Consider the following 23,541-nt stretch of genomic DNA (forward strand, 5'->3'; position numbering starts at 1 on the left):
AGCGGAAGCAAGTTCACCATGCCTGTCATTGCCTGCCCTGTTGATGGGGCCCTCCTCACACCGCAGCCTTCAGCCTCTAGAGCTCAGTTCCTGGCCAGCCCCATGCACAAAACCTTGGCTGCTCACCCTGCTGAGGTCGGGCCTCTGGCTGGGCTCAGAATGGTGTTCTAGCCAGGTTCGATCTCAGGCTGGCTCCAGGAAGGACAGGGCTGGGACTGACACCCCAACCAACCACAGGTTTCTGCATTTTGGAGCATCTCACCTCTTCCAGGCACCATGTCACCAGCTGGAAGACAGAGGTTAGAGTCCAGAGCTCTGTGCCAAGTGCTGCTCAGTGTTGTAGCCCACCCAGTGAATGGCTGGGAAGCAGCATGTCAGACACTTCAGCTCAGAGGAGAGACAACCCAGGGCTGGGAGGGGGAAGCCTGGAGTCAATATTCTAACCTGCCTCTGGTTCAGGAAGTTCACTGGGAAAAGCATCCCAAACAGTTCCTCCTTAAACTCTCACTCAGAGCAAAGCCAGTCTCCACCCTGCGAAAAGAAATCCCCACCAGCTATCTGCTCCTCTCCTGCCACACTGCAGCCTTCAGCAGGTTTACCTGCAGCTCAGCCCAGAAGACAGCAGTATCAGCTCAACTATGTGAGAAACACATCACAAAAAACCACCCGGTATGGCAAACCACACCTCCCCACAAGACTGTGCCATCCTGGTCTGTCCTCTCTGTTCAGGAGACTTTCAGCAGCCAGATCACAGGGACTTCACCCCCATGTCTTGCTCTCTAAAACAACTCAGTAATCAGCTCAGATCTTTGGGTAGGGGAGAGGGGGACCAAAGTGTTTGTGGAAATGGAGCCTGGCCACAAATAACTTCTCAGCTGTGTCACACAGCTGTAAATCTAAGCACTCTTCCAACATCCATAGACAGAAGCTGCACCAGGAAAGACAGTAACCATGCCACAGCTTAATTTTCAGTAATATGCAGACACTAAGGACTAGCGCTGGCCCCATGCTGCCCGGAAGGCAGGCAGGCTTGCCCCCCGTCAGATAAGCTGCAACAGCAACACAAGTTCTGACCACAGAATCCCATTTCAGAGTTAAATCCCATCAGCCTCCTCCTAAACTTGGACAATTCTCCTTTGTGTTACTTCTCTACCAGATTTGCTGGAGGAAGGAAAGCGCAACGTTTTCCCCATTCACGTAACTGAGTTAGCCGGTGTCAGCTGCTCAGCAAGAGGCCCAAGCTGCCCCTGCTCCTGCAGCGTGCCCCTGCAGAGAAGCATTTTCTGGGCAGGCATCACTACTTTGTTGCACCAGACATGCGTTTTTGCCTTCAGGAATGGTAGCACCTTTGCCTGTGTGCCAGAATCCTTCTGCAGAATTCAGAGAGATTCCAACTCAATCTCTCAGTCGAGCTTAGGGAAAATGACAGCAGCATGAAACGACAGCACATGGAAAAGGCAGCCACTGGCACCACCACACCACAGCGCCACGCAAGAGCTCAGAGAGCACAGAGAGTGCAACACAAGGGGACACAACGGCAGCCAGCAAGGTCAAGAATAAGTCACTTTTGGTACAATTGCAAAAAGATATCAAACAGGACTTGCCTCTTTTTTTGTCTTTTTCTAAGTTTTATAAATAAAGTCTGGTAACTCTTTATAAAAACTAACCTCAGAGCCACAAACAGTTTGCGGGAGGTTCATGAGAAACTTTAAAATTATTTATTTATTAACTTTTAACTAGCAAAGTCTCCGAGAATATTTCCCCATTTGTATGGTCAAATATTCTCGCCCTCTCAGATAAAAAAGCTGATTATAAATACGCTCTCTCTTCTGTCCGATTTTAATTTTAAACTTAGATAATTTAATAACTCTTAAAATGATGTTTCTCTCTTTAAATAAAGGGCTATTTAACCACATAAACTGGTTGTGTAAACCATCACACTAGAGACACTTGATACCCTCAAAACACGGGAACAACTAGTGATTTTGGTCTTGTTCGGTGCAACACATTAGGCACAAAACCGGCCTGCAGTCAACACGGTACCTTCCCCCCCTCCCCTGGGGTGCTGGGCCCCTGCAAGGGCCCTGTCCTGGCTCCTTCCTCATCGCTGGGGCAGAGGCAACAGGGCACAACAGCATCTTCCTTTCCACCACCGCTAGTTCACACAGCTAACACAACAGACGTCTGAAGGAAACCCACTGCTAGGGCACAGAGGCACACCTAGAAAGGAATAAAAACCTATTACACAGAACACCCCAACTGCAACTACGGGCACCAAATGAGACAAAAGCAGCAGGTTCAGGCACCTGGCAGTCAGGCACCGAGATGCACCACCTTGAAAAGTAATGAAATAAAGCCTTTGGAAGTGACCGGAAAAATTAGGGTTCCCAGCCCCCAGAAGAAAGCCTCCCTCTGGACCTTCCCAAGCCCTTCTGTTGCCCTGCCATCGGCCACGCTGCACAGACTTTCTTTGGCTAGAAAACCAAGATCTCACAGTCTGTCCCAAGGGTGCCCGAGGGCTACAGACCGCTGGGTGGGAGGTTCTGTCTGCACAGGACAAGGGACGCATCACCACTGCTCATATCAATCTGGACACAACAAGATAAAACTGGAGTGATCAGCAGGCCAGTCCTGGGCCAAGTAGAAGGAACCCGGACCCATGTGGGGAGGGTTTGTGCTTTGGGGATTCCAGGCTGGTTTTGTGCCTAATTGCCCTGCACAGACAAGCTCAGGCAATGCTCGCTTCACTAAGACCGGGCGTCCGTTTTGGATTTCACTATTGTGATGACACTAGTAGTAGCAACCTTGCCAGGGATGAGGGGCCCCATACTGGAGGTGAGAGGCCCCCGTGCCGGGGTCACAGGGCTCCGGGCCACGGTTCTGGCGAAGTTCTGGAGAGCCTCATATTTGGAGCGGAGAGCATCGAGTTCCATTTTCATGCTGGCATTCTCAGAGGCCAGCTTCTCCACCTCTTGCTGCAGCTCTGCCTTCTGCTTCTCCAGTTCCTCCTTCTGGGTAACACGCTTGACTCTGCAGCTGGCTGCGTAGCCCCGGTTCTTCAATGTGCGCCGACGCTGCTTCAGCTGGATGATCTCCTCCTTCGACAGGCCCCGTAGATGCTGGTTCAGCTCCCGCACAGACATGGTCACCAGCTCCTCATCTGTCAAGCTGGTCCCATTCTCACCTGGCTCCCGCTTCACCTGGAAAAGAAGGCAGCACACGCTTGTGAAACCTGGAGCGGGTGCCTGCACCCACCACCCGCACCTCTCCTCCACCTGCTGCTTTACCTTCAAGGCCTTGTTTCCTTTGTTGGGGGTCGTCATAACACGACAGCCTTGTCAATCAGGTTCTGGAAGGGAAGGAAGGTCAGGTTAGCCCCCCCAGGACACAGCAGAGCCTGCGACATTCCTGTGGCAGAGTCCAGCAGCAACGCCCCGTGCTGCTGCACATCCCACTCCCCTCCTTCCCCAGAGGAGGCTTCACAAGCACCCAGCTGAGCTGGACTCACAAGCAGCAGATTCTGTCCCTGCACAGAAACTGCTGCCCTTCCACACCTCTGCTCCCACAGACACTTTGTGGCAATGCTGGGTTGTTTGGGTTTTTTTACTTGGGGTGGGGGAAATTAAAAAAACTAGGAGGAGTCAGAATACACGGAAGCCACATTTTCAAAAATAGCCTGGCAGGCAGAAGGCTGGGTCCAGAGCATGGCTGCTCCGGGCCAGTCATGCTGACTCAGCATGCTGGCACTCTGCGCCTCTTGCTCCCAGCCTCATCCTTGTCACTCCCAAGCAGAGCAAGGCAGCCTGTCTCTCCGACACACCCTTCCAACAGGTGCCCAAGCACAGCCCAGAAACTCCCCAGGACAAGAGTCCTACCACATCCTAGGCAACCAGTACAGCTCAAGAACAGGCGACCCTGGGCAAGGAGTGCAGGTGAAGCCTCTGCCTCCACAACATGCCTCACTGGGCAGCCTGCAGGATGGGAGAACACTACTGCTGTGCTCACGCCTCTCCAAACTTTTTCTGCTTCCCAGGAAAGCCAGCACATCCAGGTTCAAGTCAAGGTTCTGCATCCAACCTTTCCCAAGGAACAGAACAACCCGATACTGCAGCACAAGGAAGCATTTGGGCATGCTGGAATCCCATCACAAATGGGTTGATGCCTCAGCAGCCGTCACCCCTCCCGGTCACACAAAGCTGAGCCCAGCTGTAGGTCTTTTCTGTCACAAAGTCCTGCCTGGTACCTGGCAGTGCCAGGGCCCAGAACCACCTTCTCCCTCCCTTATCTTCAGAGCAAAGGTATGTCATAAGAAAACAGAGAAGAGAACCAGAGGAGAGTGGACACCCTCACTGCCACAGAAGACAGGACCTCAGAACTGGTTAAGAGCAATTCCCAGGCCTGGTTTTACAGTGACTCATACCCAAACTCCTGTTTCCATCCCTGTGTACCTCCTCCCCTCAGGCTTTAGTTCAGAGTGCTGCTACACTGCCCAGTGAATTAATCTGCTCAGATACTGCCCAACAGACACTGCTGCACCTTGAACAGCCAGGAACCACACAGCTCCTTAGCAAGGCAAGCATTCCCACGCAAGTACAGTCCACAAACACCTCTGTACCTTTCGTCTCTTCAGTGCCAGTCAACAACAATTTAGTTTGCTGCTGCTTTGCTAAATACAAGAGGCACTGATGTACAGTTACAGCCAAGAATCAGATGCACAACTCAGCAAATACAAATTTACACTCTTCTAGCAGCGGTGGTGCAGGCTCCCCGCAATGCATCCACCACCTATTAGAGGTGAACGGGGTCAGCATTCCCCAGGACACCAGCAGAGACGTCCCCAAAGCCTCCAGCCTGCCAGGAGCCAGGCTATTTATACCCAGAGGACAATGCTCCTTCCAATGAGATGCCTGCTACAACCTGACAGTGCTGGCTGCATAGAAAGGGTCACTTTGCCATCCAAGGAAGGTAGCTGCAGTGAAGCACATAAGCAACTGCTTCATAAAATCAAGCCTTCACTCTTCCATACTGTTGTATTTCTTTCCTCTGCTCCTACCGGGCAAACAACATGGCTCCTGGGAAAAGGGGAGAAGGAAGGGAATAGCTGGGGACACCAGTGACATCAGCCCGGCAGCACCTCTCTCCACTGTTCTGTGGTGAGTGCAGGGAACCAAGAGCAGGTACGGTCAGAGGGACCAGAGAAATTTGTTTGCCTTGTGGCACTAAAGAATTTCCAGCTGCCTGGCAAGCATTCAACTTCCTTTGTTACAGCAGAGCTGAAACAAAACAAGGCAACAAATGTGCTGCATCAGGCACTGCACTGGGAAGAGAGCTCCTTGGGGTGGGCTCAGGAACCAGCAGGGCTGCTCACGCTGTCCAGACGCTGTGAAGGCACCGACTCATCCCTGCCTTTCACCATGACTTCTGCCAAAGCTGAGAGACAGGGGTGAGAGAGCTATCAGCAGGCAAGAGAAGAGGCTGGCCCCAGACCCTGACAACAGCAATTTAACTTCTCTTGAACTTTAAAGAGTCAAGCATTTTTACCCAGAGGAGTCCAACATCCTCAGGCAGAAGCCTCCCACAACAACCTTCGAAGCTGTAACAGGACCATCCCCAAAAGCACCTGGTGATCCTACCTCTCCTCGTCCCCCTTCCTGAGGGGATCAAAATGAGACACAGCAACACATAAGTCAGCAGAATGGGAAGAACAACCCAGAGACTAGTTGGCTACTGTCTGGGTCCCATTTGAAGGATCAGAGACAGAGCTGTTTGGCAGCTTTACAGAGAGGACACCCAGAGAACTGGCACCAAGACAGAGACCATACTTGGCCTAACTCTCCAGACTGCCGACTGCTCACTGTCGATAGCTTCCTGAAGAAAGATCACGCTGAAAAGTGTCAAACGCGATGACTGCAATGAAGAAAATGCAACCTCAACATATTTCCCCAGAGCTCAAAAGGCCTGAACTCAGCACAAACACAGCCAATTCTCTCCTCAGCTCACAGGCAGCACAAGGGAGCTGACAGCACCGTGCATGATTCAACGCAGGCCCCATTCTCCACATTCCTGATGGCAGAACCATGCCACGAGCCCCATGTAAACACGGTGACGTCACCCGTTCCAGCGCTGGCTGGTCCAGAGATCATGCTGGGAGAGAGGGAGGGAGAGAGGGAGGGACTGGGAGGGAGAGGAAGGGGCTGCGCTCCCCAACAGGCCCCACAGTACCCGGCAGGCGGAGGAGGGTGGTCTGCTGGCAACAGTCAAGCACACTGCACCAGGACTCATGCTCCCGCTGTGGATGTCACACTCTGCTTATTTGCTTTCTGGCAAATGAGCTCACACAGCCCTCCCAGGAATCCCGATGAGTCAGGTGACTCCCCCAGTTACCTACGAAGTCAGGACAGCACTTCTCCTGTGCCCCCGTCTCCCCTCGAGTCCCTAGTGAGCTCGCACCGACCCAGGGCACTCTGACAGCAATTCCTCGCTCCAGGCAGCTGCCCACCCACCTGCTTTTAGTGCTGTTCAGAGCTGGCACTCAGAGCCCCCTTCCAGCCTCCCCTTCCTCCAACCGTGCAGCTCAAAACCACGCAACCCGGGCCGCCAAGACCCCCAGCTCTGGGCAGCAAGACACACACGCACACCGACGCTCCGACGCTCGATGCCAGCCCGGCGCCGCAGCCCGCCCCGCAGCCCGCCCCGCAGCCCCACTGCAGGGCTCACTTCCACGGCAGAGCCCACCCTGCTCCACTCCGCGGGCGCTGCGGCAGCGGGCAGACCCCCAGCCTCGGCTCGCACCCATCGGGGCTCCGGCGACGGGGTGGCCCCTCGGCCGCCAGCCTTCTCCCCGCCGGCAACGGCGACGGCAGCGGAAAGGCGGCTGTCCCGCCGCGCGGGGACGGCTGAGACGCCTTGGTGGCTCCCGAGCCCCCGGCCCCCCTGGTCGGGACGAAAGTCGCGCAGCAAGCGGCCAGCAGGCGGCGGGAGCAGGGCGCGGCGGCCGGGGGCTGCGGACCCCCGCGGGGCCGCCTGCCCGGCCAGGCCCTCGCACCCGCCCGCGGCTGCGCCTGTGCCCCCTGCGGGAGCGAGTCCGGGGCCGCGCCGGAGCCGGGGCGGAGCGGCCGGGAGGGGCGGGGCAGGCCCAGCCCGGGGGCAGCCAGCCCGCGCGGCGACCGAGGCCGGCGGGAGGGGCGGGACGCGCCGGCGGGCGGGGCCGGGCCCCGGGCCGGCGGAGCCGCGCACCTGTTGCCCGGGGGAATCGGGCGGGGCGGGGGACAGGGGCGGGCGGCGCGACGGGCGGCGCCGGAGCGGCCGCGGCCCGGAACCCCCGCCGTGAGTCAGCGGCGGCTGCGGCCTTGCCGCCCCGCGCCAGCCCCGGCTAGCATCCCCGGGCCCGCCGCGCCCGCCCCGGCCCGCCCCCGGGGACCGGCCCGCCGCCCCGCCCCGCCCGGTGCCAGGGCCGCGCCCGCCGCCCGGGCCGCGCCCGCCGCCGCCCGCCGCCGCCGCAGCCGCCAGCGGTGCCGCTCACCTCCTCACGGAGCCGCCGGGGCCGGGCCGGGCCGGGCCGGGCGGGGAGGCCGCGCTGGGAGGGACCAGGATCCACGGGACGCCGCGAGCCGCCACCGCCGCCGCTCACGGACGCGTCACGTGATATTTGGGTCACATGGCTCCATTCATGAAGCGCCCGGCGCAGCGGCCACATACCTTAAGGGGGACGCACGTTTCTGTCGGGGGCGGCGTCTTAAAGGGGCGGCGGCGGCGGGGTGGTGTCCAGCCCGGAGCCGCGGGGACTCCCTGGCCCCGGCCGTGCCTCTCCCTCAGCCGTGCGCGGAGCAGTTCCGGGGCCGGGGCGGGCCCTGACACAGCCGCCGCGCCCGCTGCCCCACTAAAGCGCCGGTACACCGGTTGCGGGGCGGGGGCTTCTGGGCACCTCTGGCAGTGGCTGCCCGCCTGGCGCGCTGCCAGACGTCCTGCCGCGGCGGAACCGGCGTCCCGGGCACCTGTCGAGGTAGCGGGGGTGTGTAGCTCCCTTCCTCGGGCACCCACGCGTGTTGTGGTGCACTGCGAGGAGCAGCCGCGCATCAGGAGCAGGGGGTGCTTGTCCCCACAGGGGTGTGCTCGGTACTCCGCGTCCTGCGGTTTAACTTGGCTCCAGCGCAGAGGAGAGCGCGGCTCCCCGCTCCCGCTTCCCGCTCCCGCCCCGGCGCAGCCAGCAGCACACAGGCGTCCTCGCCCCCAGGAGAGCCTGCGCTCCCTCTTTGCTGCATCCACAGTTTCTTAGAGCTGCTGAAACCGCACGGAGGAGTAGCAAAGTCTCCGCCGAAAACGCTTAGAGCGCTTTGCAGCCGCTCTCGGGGCCCTGGTGCCAGTGCCGAAGCAAGCGCTGGCTGAAAAGTGTTAAGACCGGGGCTGGCTCCTCTGCTGTCAGTGCTCCCTGCCCGCCCCCCGCCCTGCTCTGGGCGCTCCCATCTGTGCGGCTCCGGCTGTGAGTCCGTAACACGGCGATACTGGCGCCTGCTGCATTTACTGCTGTGCACAAGCAAAGCAGGGCTGATGAGTACAGCAGAGGACAAGGGACAAGTGGAAGGTGCAGAAATGGAAGTGGGTATACAGGAGTTATGGTAGCATAACGGCAAAAGCGTGCTCCTTAGGAGAAAATAGGCTGGGCCCTGGGTATTCAGCAACAGCTCTGCCATTCTTGCAGGAGATGTAAACTTTCTTTCTGTGGGGCTCCTGTGGCCCTTGGCAGGCTGGCTTTGCCATCTGCTGTGGCAGCCAGCTGTTACAGGTCTACAAGCATCTGGGAAGTTCGCCTATAGCTCTGCCTCTCTGGGGATATGCTGGGGCAGCCCATAAGCCTCCCTTGCATAAGGGCTCAGGCTTAGCCACCCTACCTTTTATTCTGCATCACACTTTTATCAGCCAAGTGGAAAGTCTTTCTGCAATGCACCCTTTTGTTTTGCATCAGCCAGTAGTTAAGCCATCTCACTTCTAGCTTGGCCTGCCTGTGCAGGGTATTCACAGCCTCGGACATGGGAAAGGGAGGAACATGCAGCATCCACTCACCCCCCATGGAATTTGCATGCAGTGGCAGAACCACTAGAAAGCCTAAAGGGTTAGGATTCTTGGGCTTTCTCCCCTCCCTTTAAATCTCTGCAAACTGGTCACACAGGGCCCTAGAACAACTTCTGTGTTGTTGCTTAGGGACCCTGGATGACAAGGAGAAACAGGCCAGTGCACTTCCCAGTCCCACACCCAGACAAACCATCCTCAGAGCCTTGAGCACACTCACTGCAGGCAGCAAGGACCCAACGCCTGCTACCAGGGGCAAGAGACATACCCAGACCAAACGCAGCACTCTGTCAGAGAAGCGGTTTATTATATAAAGAGGGAAGAGGAGTAAGCATCTGACATGCCTATAGGGTCGTACCCTGCTACCAGCCAAAAGCCTAACACTAAAAATGCTTTAACATCACTAGCACCTTTGTGTCACATCCTGCCAAGGAGGGAGGAGTGACTCAGATTCACCGATTTTCTTGGTTGGAACAGAGTATACACAATACCACAGGTAAACAAAGACTTTGTATTCCATAGTCAGGCTCACTGGTAGATAACCGAGCAGCAGAAATGCTTATCACTTGCTGTGCATGTAGTTTTATGCCTTGCATTACTTACTAAAAAAAGGTAAAAGAATAAGAGAAGGGGGCAGGGGGGTGGCAGTGGAGGTAGAGGGGGAGAGAGACATCACAAGTCCTGGATCCAGCATTGGGCCTGCCAACGGGGTATTTCTTGTAGGAGCACTCATCCAGAAGTCCCTTCTGCTTTTTTTCTTATTCCCTCCTAAAATGGCACTTGCTTTCCTCTTTTATTCTTATCCTTCAGTGCAGACCACCCCTTATTAAAGTCAGACTCGTTTGCCGTGTAAATTTGCACACATGCTCCTTACAAGCACGGAGGGGCAAGCCTCTGACCTTGAACTGAGTCAGCGGGTGCAATCTCCCCCTGCATGTTTCCCTGTCCCCCAGTTACTGCAGATTCCTGCTGACTCTGCTGCTTCCGGGGCCATTACTCACCCCTCAGCAGGCTGCTCCCTCTTACCAGTCTTTAGTTCATACAAACTAACCTTTCGTTTGATCTCGCCAGTGTCCAACATTCCTTGAGTGTTGGAGACCCTCGGCTCAGGGGACCTCCACCCCCTACTCCCTTAACGAGTTGTTTCCCTACTGTTGTTCACACCCTTCCAAGCTTTCCTTGGTGTTAGATTGGGTTTTTTTTCCAGGTGGTCTTTGGCAGCCTCTGCATCAATACCAAAATGCTTTTTGTGCATCGCCTGCACATCCAGGATTCCTCAGGAGACAATAAGCCCATCTTAAACATCCCCCTTTTATCATCCCTCCTGCATTACACCCCAAGGTGGAGCACAGTACAAGTTACCCACCCAAGTCCATCCCACCCCCTGCAGCATGCTGTTCCCATGGCAGCCCTGCTGAAGAGCTGTGGCAGCTTGCACACCTTGGGCAGTTTTCTGGCTTGGAAATGGACTCAGGCTGTGGGAGAAATGTGGAGAGGCACGGAAGCCACGCAGGGACATTGGCTATAAAGATACCATAGAAAACAGTAGATACAACCTTCTCTTTGCTGCTGTTCTGGGGCTGGCTTCCAAGACTGTGCCTGAAGGAACGGTTAACTGGCCTTCCGGGTGACAGGCTGCAATCTGCCTTCTGTCTGATCAGAGCGTTGGTTCCTTCTGCCCTTTGTCTGCAACCCTCCCCGATTCCTTTCCCTGGTGGGCCCAGGGAAGGGAAGTGCCATGTTGTCCTGACACTGCACAGTGCCAGCTCACGCCTGGCCTGGCACTCGGGGCTGTGCTAGCCAGCAGGAAGGGTTGAGCAGGGCCACCCTCCACCTGCTGCTACCACAGCCCTGGCCAGATTAGCTCCCTCACAAGTAGAGCTGCAGGGGCAGAAGGCACTGCTCCTACCCCCCATCCTTCACTGCTGTTTCTTGCTCACAAACTTAAGTCAGATGGGAAATTCTCCAGACCAGAAAAGCAAGGGTCTTTCTCCTCTGCACAAGTGTAGTCATTTGCATGTTTCACCAAGCAAGTGCTTGTTGTTGGACAGGCATCAGGCATTCTGAAGTCCTTCCTGAGCTTCTTTTGTGCCAAGCTGGAACTGATTTTCCTCCGAGGTCTCATGCAGGACAAGCTAGGTGACATGGGACAAGATCTGAGCCACAAGTCACATCAGATGACTCAGTGTTTCCCTTCAGTCTTCTGTTCTAAAGAACTAGGGACACAACTGCATGAAGCAGCCCTGAACTTTTTTCTAGGTGTTTTCCCCTTCTAGCTATTAGCAGTGCAACACCTTCAGAAAAACAGTAACGAAAAAGAAACTGTCTAGAAAATACCAGAGACATAACTGTGCCAATATAAAGTGACACAGAGGGCTGGCTGCTGTGCTGGAGATTTCACCAGCCCAGGGGCTTTGCTGGGAGAAATGCTGTTGTGGAGGGACAGTCAGTCCACCACAACACGGCTGGATTGCACAAGCTGAAGCAGCCGCTGTCAACAGGCATCAACACTGCAGTCCAAGGAGGTACAGCCTGATGCAAGGAAGGGTGCTGAGGAAGAGCCCTGCTACCACACAGCAGCTCAGCACCAAGGTAAAAAACCCTTCCTGAGTCTAAGGAAACGGTAAAGAAGTTGACTTTCTTTGGAGGAGGTTGTCCTTGATTTCAGCTCTGCTCCCAGCTGCCCCAGGAGCAGTGAAAAGAGCAGGGAGAGCATCGCAGTGCACAGTGACACTGAGAGATATCCATAGGCACATGGGAACAGATTCTGCCCATGGAGAGCACGAAGAGGTGTCAGAGAGCAAAAAGGGAGCACTGACCACCCACCCCACCACCTGGCCAAACACCCAAGCAAGGCTAGCAGTGAAGGAGGAACAGTGAGAGCAGCTCATGGTTCCCCAAACCAGACAGAGCAGCCACCAAAGAGAGAAACAGAGTGCGGTCCAGAGGTTCACACCATCTGTCTCAAAGTCAAGCAAGATGGGAGATGGGGCAGAGGCACTTTGGTCCCTTATGAGAGACGCTTTAGGGCCCAGCCTCTAGTGTAACACCCAGCACTGCTTTTGTGTGGCAGCATCTGCTCTAGCAAAGAAAGACAGCAACAAGACACAAGCTCTGACACCAGATGCAAGATGAAGCAAGAGAGATCCAGGCCTGGTTCAAACCTTTGAAACCAAAAGGCATTCTGAAACCTCTTAAAATCCTATTAGCAACCATTTCTGCACGGGACACCTTGAACACTGCCTGAGTCCTAGAATTATGCAAGCCTTCTGGACAAACAATGCCCTTGACGAAGCTCCAATGATGGTACACCCCTGCCCAACAGAGAACAGCAATGCCAGGAACAGTTTGCACTGACCCCACTACAGGTTAAAGACCCTCCTCTACAGCGTTGCACTGCTCCACAGCTGCTGTAAGCCAAGTGCTGAGTATGGGGGACACCAACATTCAGAGTAAGCATTTTTCCTTAGACAAGAAGGAAAGGGCATGGAGGAGGCTCATGTTCAGCATGGCCAGACTACCGTGGTCTGGTCAGTTCTTCTTGCTGCTGGAGCTCCTATTGGTAAACAGGCTGACTTTGCTGGCAGGTGCCACAGACAGAGAAGGAGACTCCAGCTTCACCTTATCCAACAAGGTCTTCTTTATGGCTGCTGCAGAGATCTTCTCTTGGTCTGCCAGATGCTGCAGCTCCCTGCAATGGGGTGGTGAGAAAGAAAGACATAGCAAAAGGAAGAGACAGGGAGTATGGAGCGCAAGTTTTTCAGGCTCTTTAGGACTTCCTAGGCACCCACCTTGTCCGGATGCAGGAAGCCTCCACAGCATTGATTAGGAGTGAGCGAAAGCCACCACTCTCCAGGAAGTGCAGGGCATGGATGGTGGCTCCCCCAGGTGAGCAGACGTTGTCCTTCAGCTGACCAGGATGCTGCTCAGATTCTAACAGCATTTTGGCAGCACCCTGTAGCGAGGAAGAGAAAACATCTGACAGAGCTCTGACTGAGGAACTGGCTGTCAAATACTCCTGTTCTCCACTGCACAAAGCGGCACCTAACACTCACAGTGGGCAAAACTGGGGCTCCTGCCCAAGAGCCATCAGCAGGCTGCTAAAACACTTTTCAGAGCTGAAAAGGCCTACAGAGGAGTCACGGTTCCCCAGGCCCCAGCTCCTACACCATCAGCACCAGCAGATTGCTGCAGACACTTCCCACATCCCCTCACTGGGAAACTGCGTGCAGTCAAAGCAAACAGGTTTTTTAAAGTAGATTCAGTAAAATGACTGAGATAATTTCAAATTGTGACATGCAGAATACTCTGCACAGAGCAGGCATAGACTCAAACATGTTCTGGAGTAGGAAACACTGACCAGCAAAGCCTGCGCTCCAAGTCGAACAGCCAGCCTGCGGGGAAGTCCCATTTTCACTCCCCCATCTGCAAGAGCATCCAGGGCAGTGAACGCCTGAAACCAGACAGAGGAAGAGGGTGACCGAAAGGCTCTACTCCAAGACTGATAGTCTCAGTGAGCAGAGAATCCAGACCTCCAGGATTACACCGTGACTCCTATCACTTGACAAAAACGTCCCCCTTTACTGCATGGGGGCCACACCAGGCTTCCCTCCCACGAGTTCCAGCTCAGGGGTGGGGGAATGGGAGAAATTCAGCTTTTGCATTGTACTAACTACAGTCCCACGTTTTGCAACACGGACATGTGGACAATGCATGCTGGCTATGGACTTCAGACTTGTCTGACTGGTAATGGACTTTTGTTGTTGACCCAAAGCATTTATAAATGGGATACCAGAATTACCTGTCCTGTCATGAATGTGAGTGATGAAAAAAACAAGAAATGACAAACTGAAGTCACATAGACTTTCACCATATGCAAAGCCTACTGCTCTCCCCAAGACCGCCACAAGCTGAGAAAGCAGCACATACATACGCAGGGCCACTGCCACTGAGCCCTGTTACAGCATCTATCAGGTCCTCTTCCACCTCAGTGCAGAAGCCTACACTGGCCATCAGTTGTTCCAGGAGCTTCCCATCCTCCACATCCGCGTGAGTCCCGGTGGCATAGACTGTAGCACCTTCCCGGACAATCACTGGCGTGTTGGTCATGCACCTGATCACTTTTGGTGTGGGGCAGAAGGCAGAGAGTTTCTTAGGGCAGAAAATTATTTGAGACAGAAAGAAGAGAGCGAGCGAAAGAGAGCGAGCGAAAGAGAGCGAGCGAAAGAGAGCGAGCGAGAGAGAGCGAGCGAGAGAGAGCGAGCGAGAGAGAGCGAGCGAGAGAGAGCGAGCGAGAGAGAGCGAGCGAGAGAGAGCGAGCGAGAGAGCGAGCGAGAGAGCGAGCGAGAGAGCGAGCGAGAGAGCGAGCGAGAGAGCGAGCGAGAGAGCGAGCGAGAGAGAGCGCGAAAGAGAGAGAGCGAAAGAGAGAGAGCGAAAGAGAGAGAGCGAAAGAGAGAGAGCGAAAGAGAGAGAGCGAAAGAGAGAGAGAAACAAAGAAAGAAGAGAGAAAAACAAGCTTCAGTGCATATCTGGCATACCAAACAGGCTGTCTAGGAAGGGGCTCCCCATGTGCAAGACCAACAACACATGCAGAGGAAAAACAGTCTCCCATATTCCAAACGTCCTCCTTTAAGCTGATGCGGCCAAAACTTAAGTGTCAAGTCTTAGGCAGTACCAACAAACAGGAAGGTGGGCAAGGCTGTAGCTGGGAGCGACAACCTGTGCCACTCTCTCCCACACCAGCTCCCGCAGAGACTTAGCACAACGTCTGCAGAAATTCCTGGGAGACAGCCCAACGCTGCTGAGCGGAAAGGGACTTGACAACACCTCGGGCGGGGAGAGTTGGCGCCAAGGCTCTCACAGCTTGTTCTGACGAGGGCGGGCAACGGGGCCCCGAAGCAGCCGGGCAGCTGCAGCACCGCTGTGGGCCGAGCGAGGCCCGTGCCCCATGCCGCTGCGGGGCGGCTGCGGGGGCTCCGCGCCGGCTCCCGCACGCACCGGCTCTGACCCCGGCGGGCCCCCGGCCCCCGCAGCCCCTCACCTTCTCGATGGAGCTAATGGTGACGCCGGCCGCGCAGGAGACCACGATGTGCCGGGCCTCGATGTCGGGGCCCACCTCCTCCAGGATGAAGGGGATGATGGGCGGCTTGACGGCCAGGAACAGGACATCGCTGCTCTTCACCGTGTCCTTGTTGCTCACCGTGAAGTTCACACCAATTTTCTGCAGCGGGGGCGGGGGAGGGGAGAAGCGGGAGCGCCGTCACGGGGGCGGCCCGCCGGGGTCGCGCCGCCGCCCGCCCGCCCGCCGCCCGCACTCACCCGCAGCCCGCTGACGGTGGGCAGCTCGGTGTCCGGGGAGCTCGCCGTGATCTTGTGCGCGGCCAGGACCCCTGCGGACAGCACCGCGCGTCAGCCCGGGCGGCTCCGCGCCCCCCTCCCGCCCGCCGCACCCTGCGCCCACCTGCCGCCGTGAAGCCCCTAGCCAGGGCGAAGGCGAGCTGCCCGGCGCCGATGAAGCCCACGCTCATGGCTCAGCCCCGCCGCCGCCGGCCACCGGCCACGTGGCCGCGCACCGCGCAGGGAGGTGGGGCCGCAGGGGGAGCAGCGCCGGGCGCCGGCGCGCAGCAAATCGGCGAGGGGCGGGGCGGGGCCGCTCCGGCTCTCCGCCACTCAGGGGCGAGGGGCGGGGACACCAGCGCGGCTCTCGCCAGCTATTGGGGCAACCGGCAGCGGGTATTGCATCATTCACCGCCGCCGGTGTCCGCTCGGTGCCGCGCCGCGGCGCTAGGGGGCGCTGTCCTCCCGCCGCAGCCGCTGGCTGGTGGCGCGCGCCGTTCTGGAAGGTTCGGGCACCGCCGCGGGGGGGGCCGGCCGGGGCGGGGGGGCTGGACCGCCAGCTCCCGGCTGCCCCCCAGCAGCGCCCCCCGTTTCCCGGGCCGCCGTGCCCGCCGTGCCTGTCGGCAGCGGGGAGGGCGGGGAGGGCGGGGAGGGCGGGGCGGGCCCCCCAGCTGCTCCCCCGGACGTTCCCGCGATGCCGCGGCCCCTCCAGCGCCGCGCGGTCGCGGCAGGTGCGGGAAGGGGTCCTCGGTCCTCGTCGTGTCCTCCCGCCGCCGCCGCCTCCTGGGCCAGCAGCAGGCGGGGAGGGGCTCCGGGGGTGCCTCTCCGGGAAGCGGCCCCGGCCCCATTCCCCCCGCCCGGGCAGCCGCTGCCCCGGGACGGGGCTTTGGTGGCCCGATAACCGGGCAAGTCGTGTCAGCGCAACGGGCGGGTCCGCGGTTGCGGGAGGGGGCGGGCGGGGCGCGCCCCCGTAACGTCCCCGGTCACGGTCCCGCATAGCCCCGGTCACAGCCCTGCACGGCCCCGGGCACGGTCCCGCATGGCCGCGGCCGCACTCCCTCAGGGACCGGCTGTGCAGAGGCAAAGATGCGTTGAAACACGTCGCTATAGACCGCGGGCACCAGGCAGCGCGTATCTTTTCCTAATGTCGACTTACTGCGCTGGTTTCTTTTTCTTGCCTCCTGTCCCTGTCCCCATCCCCCCGTTTGGCTTTTTCCTTACTCCTTTATTGACAAAAAAATCTCGGTGTAACTCCTGCGGATAAGTGCTCTTAAAGGTTGTCTTTGGGGAATGCTGAACCCAAGTCTTCAGAAAGAGAAGGGGGGGAACCCCAACCAAACCAAACCAGACCCCAACCCGTTCTAAATCCAGGTCTTTTCTCTCTCTGTCGGGCCGGGATCCCCTGGAGGCCTTTGCACCGACTGCAGCACAAACCCGCAGCACAAACCTGCAATTCCAAATGAATGCCTGCACGTTCTGCCACCGCTTCACCAAAACAGTGAGAACGTTGGCGCCTGTTTCATGGCAAGTTACTTGATCATGATTTATTAAGGGGAAAGAAAAGCTCTGGAAATAGAGAGCTCTGGAAATAGAAATCTCTCTCTTTCTTAATTAACTGAATCGTTACAGGGTTGGTTGTTAAAATCGTATTAAGCAGGTATCTGATGATCTCCGTCCTAGATTGGGTAATCTCATAGTTTCCAATGGTTAGTGAGTGTTTTAACCACTGAAGCATGAGGTTGGTTTTTTTTTTTTCTTTCTCTCCTAAAAGAGTGGATTGTTGTCCACACAATCATTTTTTGCCATTTTGACCATGCTAACATTTTTTGCTCAGTCTTTGGCTGGCAGATGAGAAAGCTAAATCTGAACACACTGTTCTTGGCAATGACTTGTCTTTCCACTCTTCCAGTCAGTGGTATCATGATTTCCATGTTAAATTCTGTTTACTTCTCGTTGTGAAGGCACTCCATTTTACCCCCATTGTTTCCCAGTTACCTGTTTGCCTTGGGCCTTTCTCTTCATCCCTGACAGCGTGTGAGTGGCATCAGCTTGTGCCATGAGCAGATACCACATTCCCACTAGTTGCTCCTACTTTGCAAAATCTTCACAGCAAAAAGCAAGCAAATGCACAGCTGAAAAAAGCGTTAACCAGCTGAGGGGCGTTCTGGCAGACCTCGCTGCCCAAAAGACCTGCAGAGCCATCTCTGGGGATGAGCAGCCCTGCCTGGGGATACCTGCCATCCACGTTCCTCACCCTGGCACCCAGCAACCCCTCAGAGCCCCCCAGAGCCCATAGGAAGGTGCTTTCGTAAAGCAATATTCCTGCATTTGCAGGTTGGAATTTTAGAACAGAATTCATAATGGTTCACAGTCACCTGTTGGATTTTTACTGCTCTGTAATAACAAAAATTAAGTAATTTTCAAGTGTGAAACAGTTTAATTTGTCCAGGTTGATGGGTTTAAAAAGAATACATCATAAATGCTCAAGGTGCCTTTTGTGTGCAATTGCTCTCTTTGTACACCACCACCTCCAATACAAATGGATTCCTTTTCCCAAGTCAGCATTTCTTATTTGTACAACTGCTCAAATTGTTTGTGTGGCAAGAAATAAAGCTCTCTAATGTCCTGGTTTATATGTACAGTAGAAAGGCTTGGGGCTTACCCTAGGACAAGCTAGGCAAGCTCCTGCTGGACCATTCTTTTCCAGACCTCCTGCCCTTGATGGGGACTTTCAGGGGAGACACCCCCCCCCCCGCCCTTGGAAGGCTGTTTGGTAGGTATTTTATGCTGGATACTGGTTCTGGCTAATAATTCTCACTGCTAAAGGCTGGTTCTTACCTGGTAGCAGAATTAGCCAACGCATTCTGTCCCAACAATTTTTCCCTTTGGTTTTCAAACCCCATACAAAGCACTGATGAAAAGTAAGTTTCCTTCCTTTTTCCTGAGTGACTCTGCTACAAAGAATGTCAGCCAGAGGTCTCAGCCATCCTGTGTATATACTTTTTTGGGGCTGGATTCAGGCTTCATAACCAAAATAAATTGAGCTGTGCTTTCTGGCAGAAAGCTGAAGAGCTGCGTCTGGGGAAAGAAAAGCTGTGCAGAGAGCAAGACAAAAGTATACAAATCTTTGGAGATGTAGTATGTAAGTGCCATTCAGCTTTATTTTAATTTGGTTAAAAATAAATCGGCTAATAAAAATAAGACAGCTACTTTCAATTTTAATCAAACCTATCTAGTCTGTATGCTTTCTGCACAAGTACTCAGACTGCTTTGGTTTTCGCTGGATCAGAAATGAAGAACATTTCTCCCAATTAAGCCTGAAATCTGAGCTATGCAATGTGGGACTTCAAAGTGTGTGTTTTGTCAGGGACAGGTCACAGAAATGCAGCTGGTTGGTGACACAAAGAGCTCAGAAATCCTAATGCCTGATCTGCTCTGGGGCAGCGCTCCCAGTGCCTTACCGTCATATGCAAGTTTTGTTGCACCCTGTCCCGTCTGTGCCCCCCTGGCCCAGTTTGATCTTTTGTGCAGCGCTGCAAGATCAGTCCATCTCTGCATGACCTTCCTCCCTCCCTCCAGAATTTATCTTTAAGCTTCCAGAAAAAAACAAATTCTTGACATCAGTATACAGAAACAGTGGCATATGAACTGGGGCAAAGCACATGCCAAGGTACCTTCAGGTCCTGCTCAAGCAAAGATGTCGAGTTACACACGGCTATTTGGCAGTTTGGCTCTGTTCTGCACCCTGGTTCTTGGCAGAAGAGCCCCAATTTTGCAAATTTTCACTTATGTAGTGACTCCGTGTTTGCTAAATAGGAGTATCCCATGCTTCCCCACAAGGTGCATGCTTGAGGATATTCTTTTTTGGGCTAAACAGCTAAGGAGAGGAGAGGAAGGGGAAGGACTGGTAATCTTCGCAATGCTATTACAACTATGATGTTCTTCTCAGAAACATCCTGACTGGAATTTCCCACGCTTGCAAGCACTTTGTGTCTCACCACATAGCCCAAACTAACCCAAACTCTGAGGGACTGTTTTTCATCTCCAGAACTGATGTTCCTTGATGCAGCTTTTAACTTTCCCACTTCCTGGGTAGTCACTTGATTACGGTTAAGCGCTGGTAACAGTTTCAAAATCCTTGGTGTCTTTCCTAATATTTGGCTCAGTAATCTGGTAGTCTGCAGACCTGCTGTTGCAGCGGCAAGCACTTCTGCCACCTGGAGATGAAAGGCCATTTTGCATACTTGGAGTCGTGTTGTTTCTTTGCGCTGGCAGCGGGTGGCTGAGGCAGATGATGAGCAACATGGAATGGGTTTTTCCCAGCATCAGCTGCAGCACACCCACAACAGGTCGATAGTTTGCTGGTCCAGTCAGTCTTAACCTTGAAGTTTGGTTGATGGTTCTTGCGCACATGCCTGCTCAGCACCTCCCTTCCCCACATCCCATCTCCCACTGCATCCCCGACTGCTGTTGCTGATGGTGCTGGGATGGCTCAGCAGCAGGAGACCTGCATCTCAGAGGTGGGAGACAAAGCGGATGCGCTGGGAGTATGCCAGGTCCACGACATAGAGCAGCAGGTTCACGTAGGTGAAAATGGCAATCACCAGCTGGCTGTCCCAGGGGCACTTGCCCTTGGCACAGAGGCTGGGGCGCTGGGGGGAGCCGTACTTGCTGTCAAAGCAGAACACCGGCCAGATGACCGCTGCGCTCACATACAGCAGCACGGCCGCGAAGGTGTAGACGACCACAGAGCGCTCAAAGGGGAACCACAGCAAGGCAGTCTTACCTGTGACACTGAAGGCCACAACCACCACCGTCACCACGAAGCAAAAGCTGTAGACAGCCACGCACCACTGCGTTGCCACGTATTTGCTGTACTGGCTGTCGTTCACCAGCGCCCCGAAGATGATGCAGGCCACGAAGGCCTGCACAATTTTCAGGAGCCCAGAGATGGTGGCCATGTAGCTGGTGACTTGTCCTGGTTTTGCCCTGGTTAAGAACACCTCGGTGGTGTATGCAATGAACAGGAGGCCCGCAAAGACACTGGCTGCAATGCGAAAGTCTCTCACCTCACAGCCGATGGGGTAACAGCCCAGCTGGACAAAGTAAAGTGGGTAGATCACTGCAGCCGTGATGGACATGAGCGTGGCGAGCATGGCAAAAGCAGCGGTGAAGTTTCCCCAGGAAATACTCAGGCAGCTGTGCAGATGTGTGAATTCGCAGGTGATGATGAAGACAGTGACAGCAAAACAGAAGGTCCAGACAAACATGCAGAAAGTGCCGTAGGCCGCGCTGAATCCCCCCTGATGGACTACCAGGCTGAACGTGGTACATCCAAACGTCATCTGCAGCAAACGAGCTATTCCCACAGGGGATGTCAAGGCAGCGGTGTTCAGATATGGCCCTCCTGTGCTCTCCATCATCTTCCCAGCCCAGCAGACAATGCACTTAATGCCTCCCCCCCACCAAATGTCCTTCCAGGCTTCTGCTCCTTTGTCCCTGAGTCACACCTGGTACCGGATCCGTAGAGCAGCAGCCCAAACCCCCACCTTGTCTCCACCAGCACTGTAGGGGCTGCCTGTGAGGCTGCGCATGTGTTCCTGGCAGCCTCTCCGCACAGACTTGCTGGCTGCAGGGAGGCTGCTGGCTGGCTCTGCCCACTGGCTGCAAACTCAGGGTGCTTTGATCAGCTTGCTCCTCTTTCTCAGGTCTGAAACCTGCCCCAGCTTCTGTCCTTTCACCATCTCCTTTCCTGCATGATGGCTGAAAGGATTGCTTTCTCCCTGGAGGCTGACATTTATTCCATTTTAGCTCTGCAGCTGTAGCTCTCTGCTGTGCCGTTTGCAGGAGTCTAGGAGTATAAATAGGGGCTATATTAATAGTGCTGGAATGAGTCCTGCCCCCCCAACTGCTGCAAGCCGATGTTATTTAACACTGAAACTGTGAGCTCCACCAGAGGCCCTTGATTATCCTTCTGCTGTTCCTCTAGGTGCACTTGGTCACCAGAATGCTGCTGTTCCCCCAGCAGCTGCCCCGTGCCATGGGGCTGCCCGTGGGAGCGGGCTGTGATCCAGCCATGCTGCACAAGCAGGAGCCCAGTGCTGCAGACCCCAAGCCCCCTGAGCCAGGGTGCAAGCCCAGAGGCATCACAAGCCCTATAAAAGGGTTTAGGCCAGAGGCTACAATAAAAGCTGACTCACTTTGCTCCATTTGTTCACCTGCTGTGAAAGGCCATGCTGTGTCCTGAGCACTTGTAAGAGCAAGCGGCTGTCAAGATTTCGAGTGCCAGTCCTCACTATCTCCTTAAAGTTTTTCCTGTATCTGTTTTACTTGTATGGGAAACAGTTATTCTTGTATCTCTGAATGCTGAAACCAAACACAACTGAAATAAATTTAAAAAAAATGCTTTGATATGCTTAACTTTGTTTTGGAACACAGATTTCAATGCACAGTGTCAAACCCTCCCTCTTGTTGGATCAAAGCTTTCCCAGGTAGCCGTTTTTGCTATACATTTCCCCCAACTGGGTCTCTGCCCAGAAGTCTCTTAATTCTAACTCTAAAAGCCCCAAAGAAAATTTCTGATGTAGTTTCAGAATGGGAAAAATGAAAAACACAGCCCAGTAGAAAAATTCCTTACTTACCTCATGGCAGCATTGCTGACTCCTCACCTGCAGCTGGTCCCAGAATGGAAGCAGGATCATCCCAGGAGCCCTGGGCAGGTGCAGGGAGTCAGCACGACTGAGGGCCAGCTCAGCCCAGAGCCCTAAAACTGTTCTCAGCAGTTCAAGGTAGTCATCAGCTGTGCTGATAAAAAGTCTGCAACTTCCCAACTGGGAATTATAATCGACCCTCATGCTTGGTAACAGTAATAATTGCTTAATATCATTGTTTCTTATTTGTATGTTAGCATAATGATGTGTGACCTGCCAATGAATTGCCACACGTGGTGACAGACACTATAAAGAGCTGACAAAAGAGAGTGTCTGCTCCAATTTATAAACTTAGCATGCAGTTCAGGGGCAGCCTGGTTTGTCCAGGTGAAGGACACTGCTCCTCCTTCTCCCATGACCCGTCCTTGTGCTGCAGCTGGGGACTCAGATGGGCCAGCTTGGGGAGCTCAAGCAGCTGAAAGCTCCCGGACCCCCTGGAAGAGCACACATTCTCAGCAATGCACTGCCTGCACGGTCTGCTGGCACCAGTGCTGCTGGCAGGCAGGACCACCACCTGGGACGTGCGACCACAGCAGCTCACGCTGCCTTTACGTGAGTCTCTGCTTGGATAAAATCAGCTTTGGAGGTGACGCAGCATGTCTGTTTTCTGGCTGCTTCTTCCCATCCCTCCCTTGCTCTTATACCTCTTGCCTACACAACTGTTCTGCAGGCTGGATCAGGACACTAATCTCAGATTTAAAAAAAGGAACAGCAGAAAACATGCACCTGACAGGGATTATTTTTAACCTGGAACCATTGCTGGTCTGATTTATGCTGCAGATGTGCACAGTTGTACCCATGCAGCAGCACCACTGACAGAGCAGCCAGGGCTGAGGGATTGGACGAGAACTATTTAAGCTCATATTGCTGCTGCAAGTCACTTGTGATCCAGCTGTGGCTTAAGACAAGAGACAAATGGAGACAGACACGGGTTACAGCAGGATTGCTTACGGTGGAAAGCAGTGGCTACAGCACTCCAGCAGCTCACAGTCAGCGTTTTGTAGGCCAGGCATAACTTTACGGAATGATTCGCACCAGAACAGTACAAATTCTGTGGATGTTAAGATAAAATGTGCCTACCTTCAGGTTTGTCACCATCTTGTAACCTCGATGTCTCTTTCATGAATATCGCTCCCATGTTCCTTAAAATGACCTCTGGTGCTAAAGGTAGAAGACCTGCATTCATTTGGGGTGCAAGCTGCACAATTAACATCACAACAGCCAGGAAATGCAGCAAGAACCAAGGAGATCCAGGTGAATGTGCTCTCACCCTGAGGTCTTGCCCTTCTTGACTCTCTGTGATGTTAATCCTTCACCTCTAGCAGAAGTTTTCCAGACTTTAGCAGCAGTGTGTCCCTGTCTGTATTGCCACACGTCCTGCGAAACAGGGGGGCTGCATTACAAGGCAAAGCTGTGGCTGCTGTTGGAC

The 23,541-nt window shown here is 54.8% G+C and overlaps 3 protein-coding genes and 1 long non-coding RNA gene across 10 annotated transcripts; 1 reads left to right on the top strand and 3 right to left on the bottom strand.

The window, feature by feature from the left end:
- Positions 1-1,702: 1,702 nt before the first annotated feature.
- On the bottom strand, positions 1,703-7,722 carry MAFG (MAF bZIP transcription factor G). 7 transcript variants are annotated; one of them, XM_055697666.1, is made up of 4 exons: positions 7,699-7,722; positions 3,288-3,349; positions 2,805-3,200; positions 1,703-2,220 (listed from the first exon to the last, which is right to left on the bottom strand). In XM_055697666.1, exons 2-4 carry the CDS (start codon positions 3,321-3,323, stop codon positions 2,161-2,163), a joined length of 492 nt encoding a protein of 163 aa, XP_055553641.1. In that variant the 5' UTR covers positions 3,324-3,349; positions 7,699-7,722; the 3' UTR covers positions 1,703-2,160. The 7 variants fall into 7 exon arrangements, with proteins under 7 accessions (XP_055553641.1, XP_055553615.1, XP_055553627.1 ...); XM_055697640.1 differs by lacking the exon at positions 7,699-7,722 and adding an exon at positions 7,523-7,663; XM_055697652.1 differs by lacking the exon at positions 7,699-7,722 and adding an exon at positions 6,718-6,938.
- A 1,630-nt stretch (positions 7,723-9,352) lies between these two features.
- On the bottom strand, positions 9,353-15,689 carry PYCR1 (pyrroline-5-carboxylate reductase 1). Its single transcript, XM_055697684.1, has 7 exons — positions 15,527-15,689; positions 15,385-15,455; positions 15,107-15,286; positions 13,996-14,217; positions 13,427-13,519; positions 12,858-13,021; positions 9,353-12,757 (listed from the first exon to the last, which is right to left on the bottom strand). The coding sequence occupies exons 1-7, from the start codon at positions 15,591-15,593 to the stop codon at positions 12,598-12,600; spliced, it is 957 nt and encodes a 318-aa protein (XP_055553659.1). The 5' UTR covers positions 15,594-15,689; the 3' UTR covers positions 9,353-12,597.
- Positions 15,690-17,015: 1,326 nt separating this feature from the next.
- On the top strand, positions 17,016-21,807 carry LOC129735265 (uncharacterized). Its single transcript, XR_008730687.1, has 2 exons — positions 17,016-18,175; positions 21,392-21,807. It is a non-coding gene; the product is annotated as an uncharacterized LOC129735265 (long non-coding RNA).
- Positions 18,166-21,397, bottom strand: MYADML2 (myeloid associated differentiation marker like 2). Its single transcript, XM_027801332.2, has one exon. The coding sequence runs from the start codon at positions 20,823-20,825 to the stop codon at positions 19,917-19,919; it is 909 nt and encodes a 302-aa protein (XP_027657133.2). The 5' UTR covers positions 20,826-21,397; the 3' UTR covers positions 18,166-19,916.
- Positions 21,808-23,541: the final 1,734 nt, after the last annotated feature.

Source organism: Falco cherrug, chromosome 1, assembly GCF_023634085.1.
Source record: "Falco cherrug isolate bFalChe1 chromosome 1, bFalChe1.pri, whole genome shotgun sequence".
Lineage (NCBI taxonomy): Eukaryota > Metazoa > Chordata > Aves > Falconiformes > Falconidae > Falco > Falco cherrug.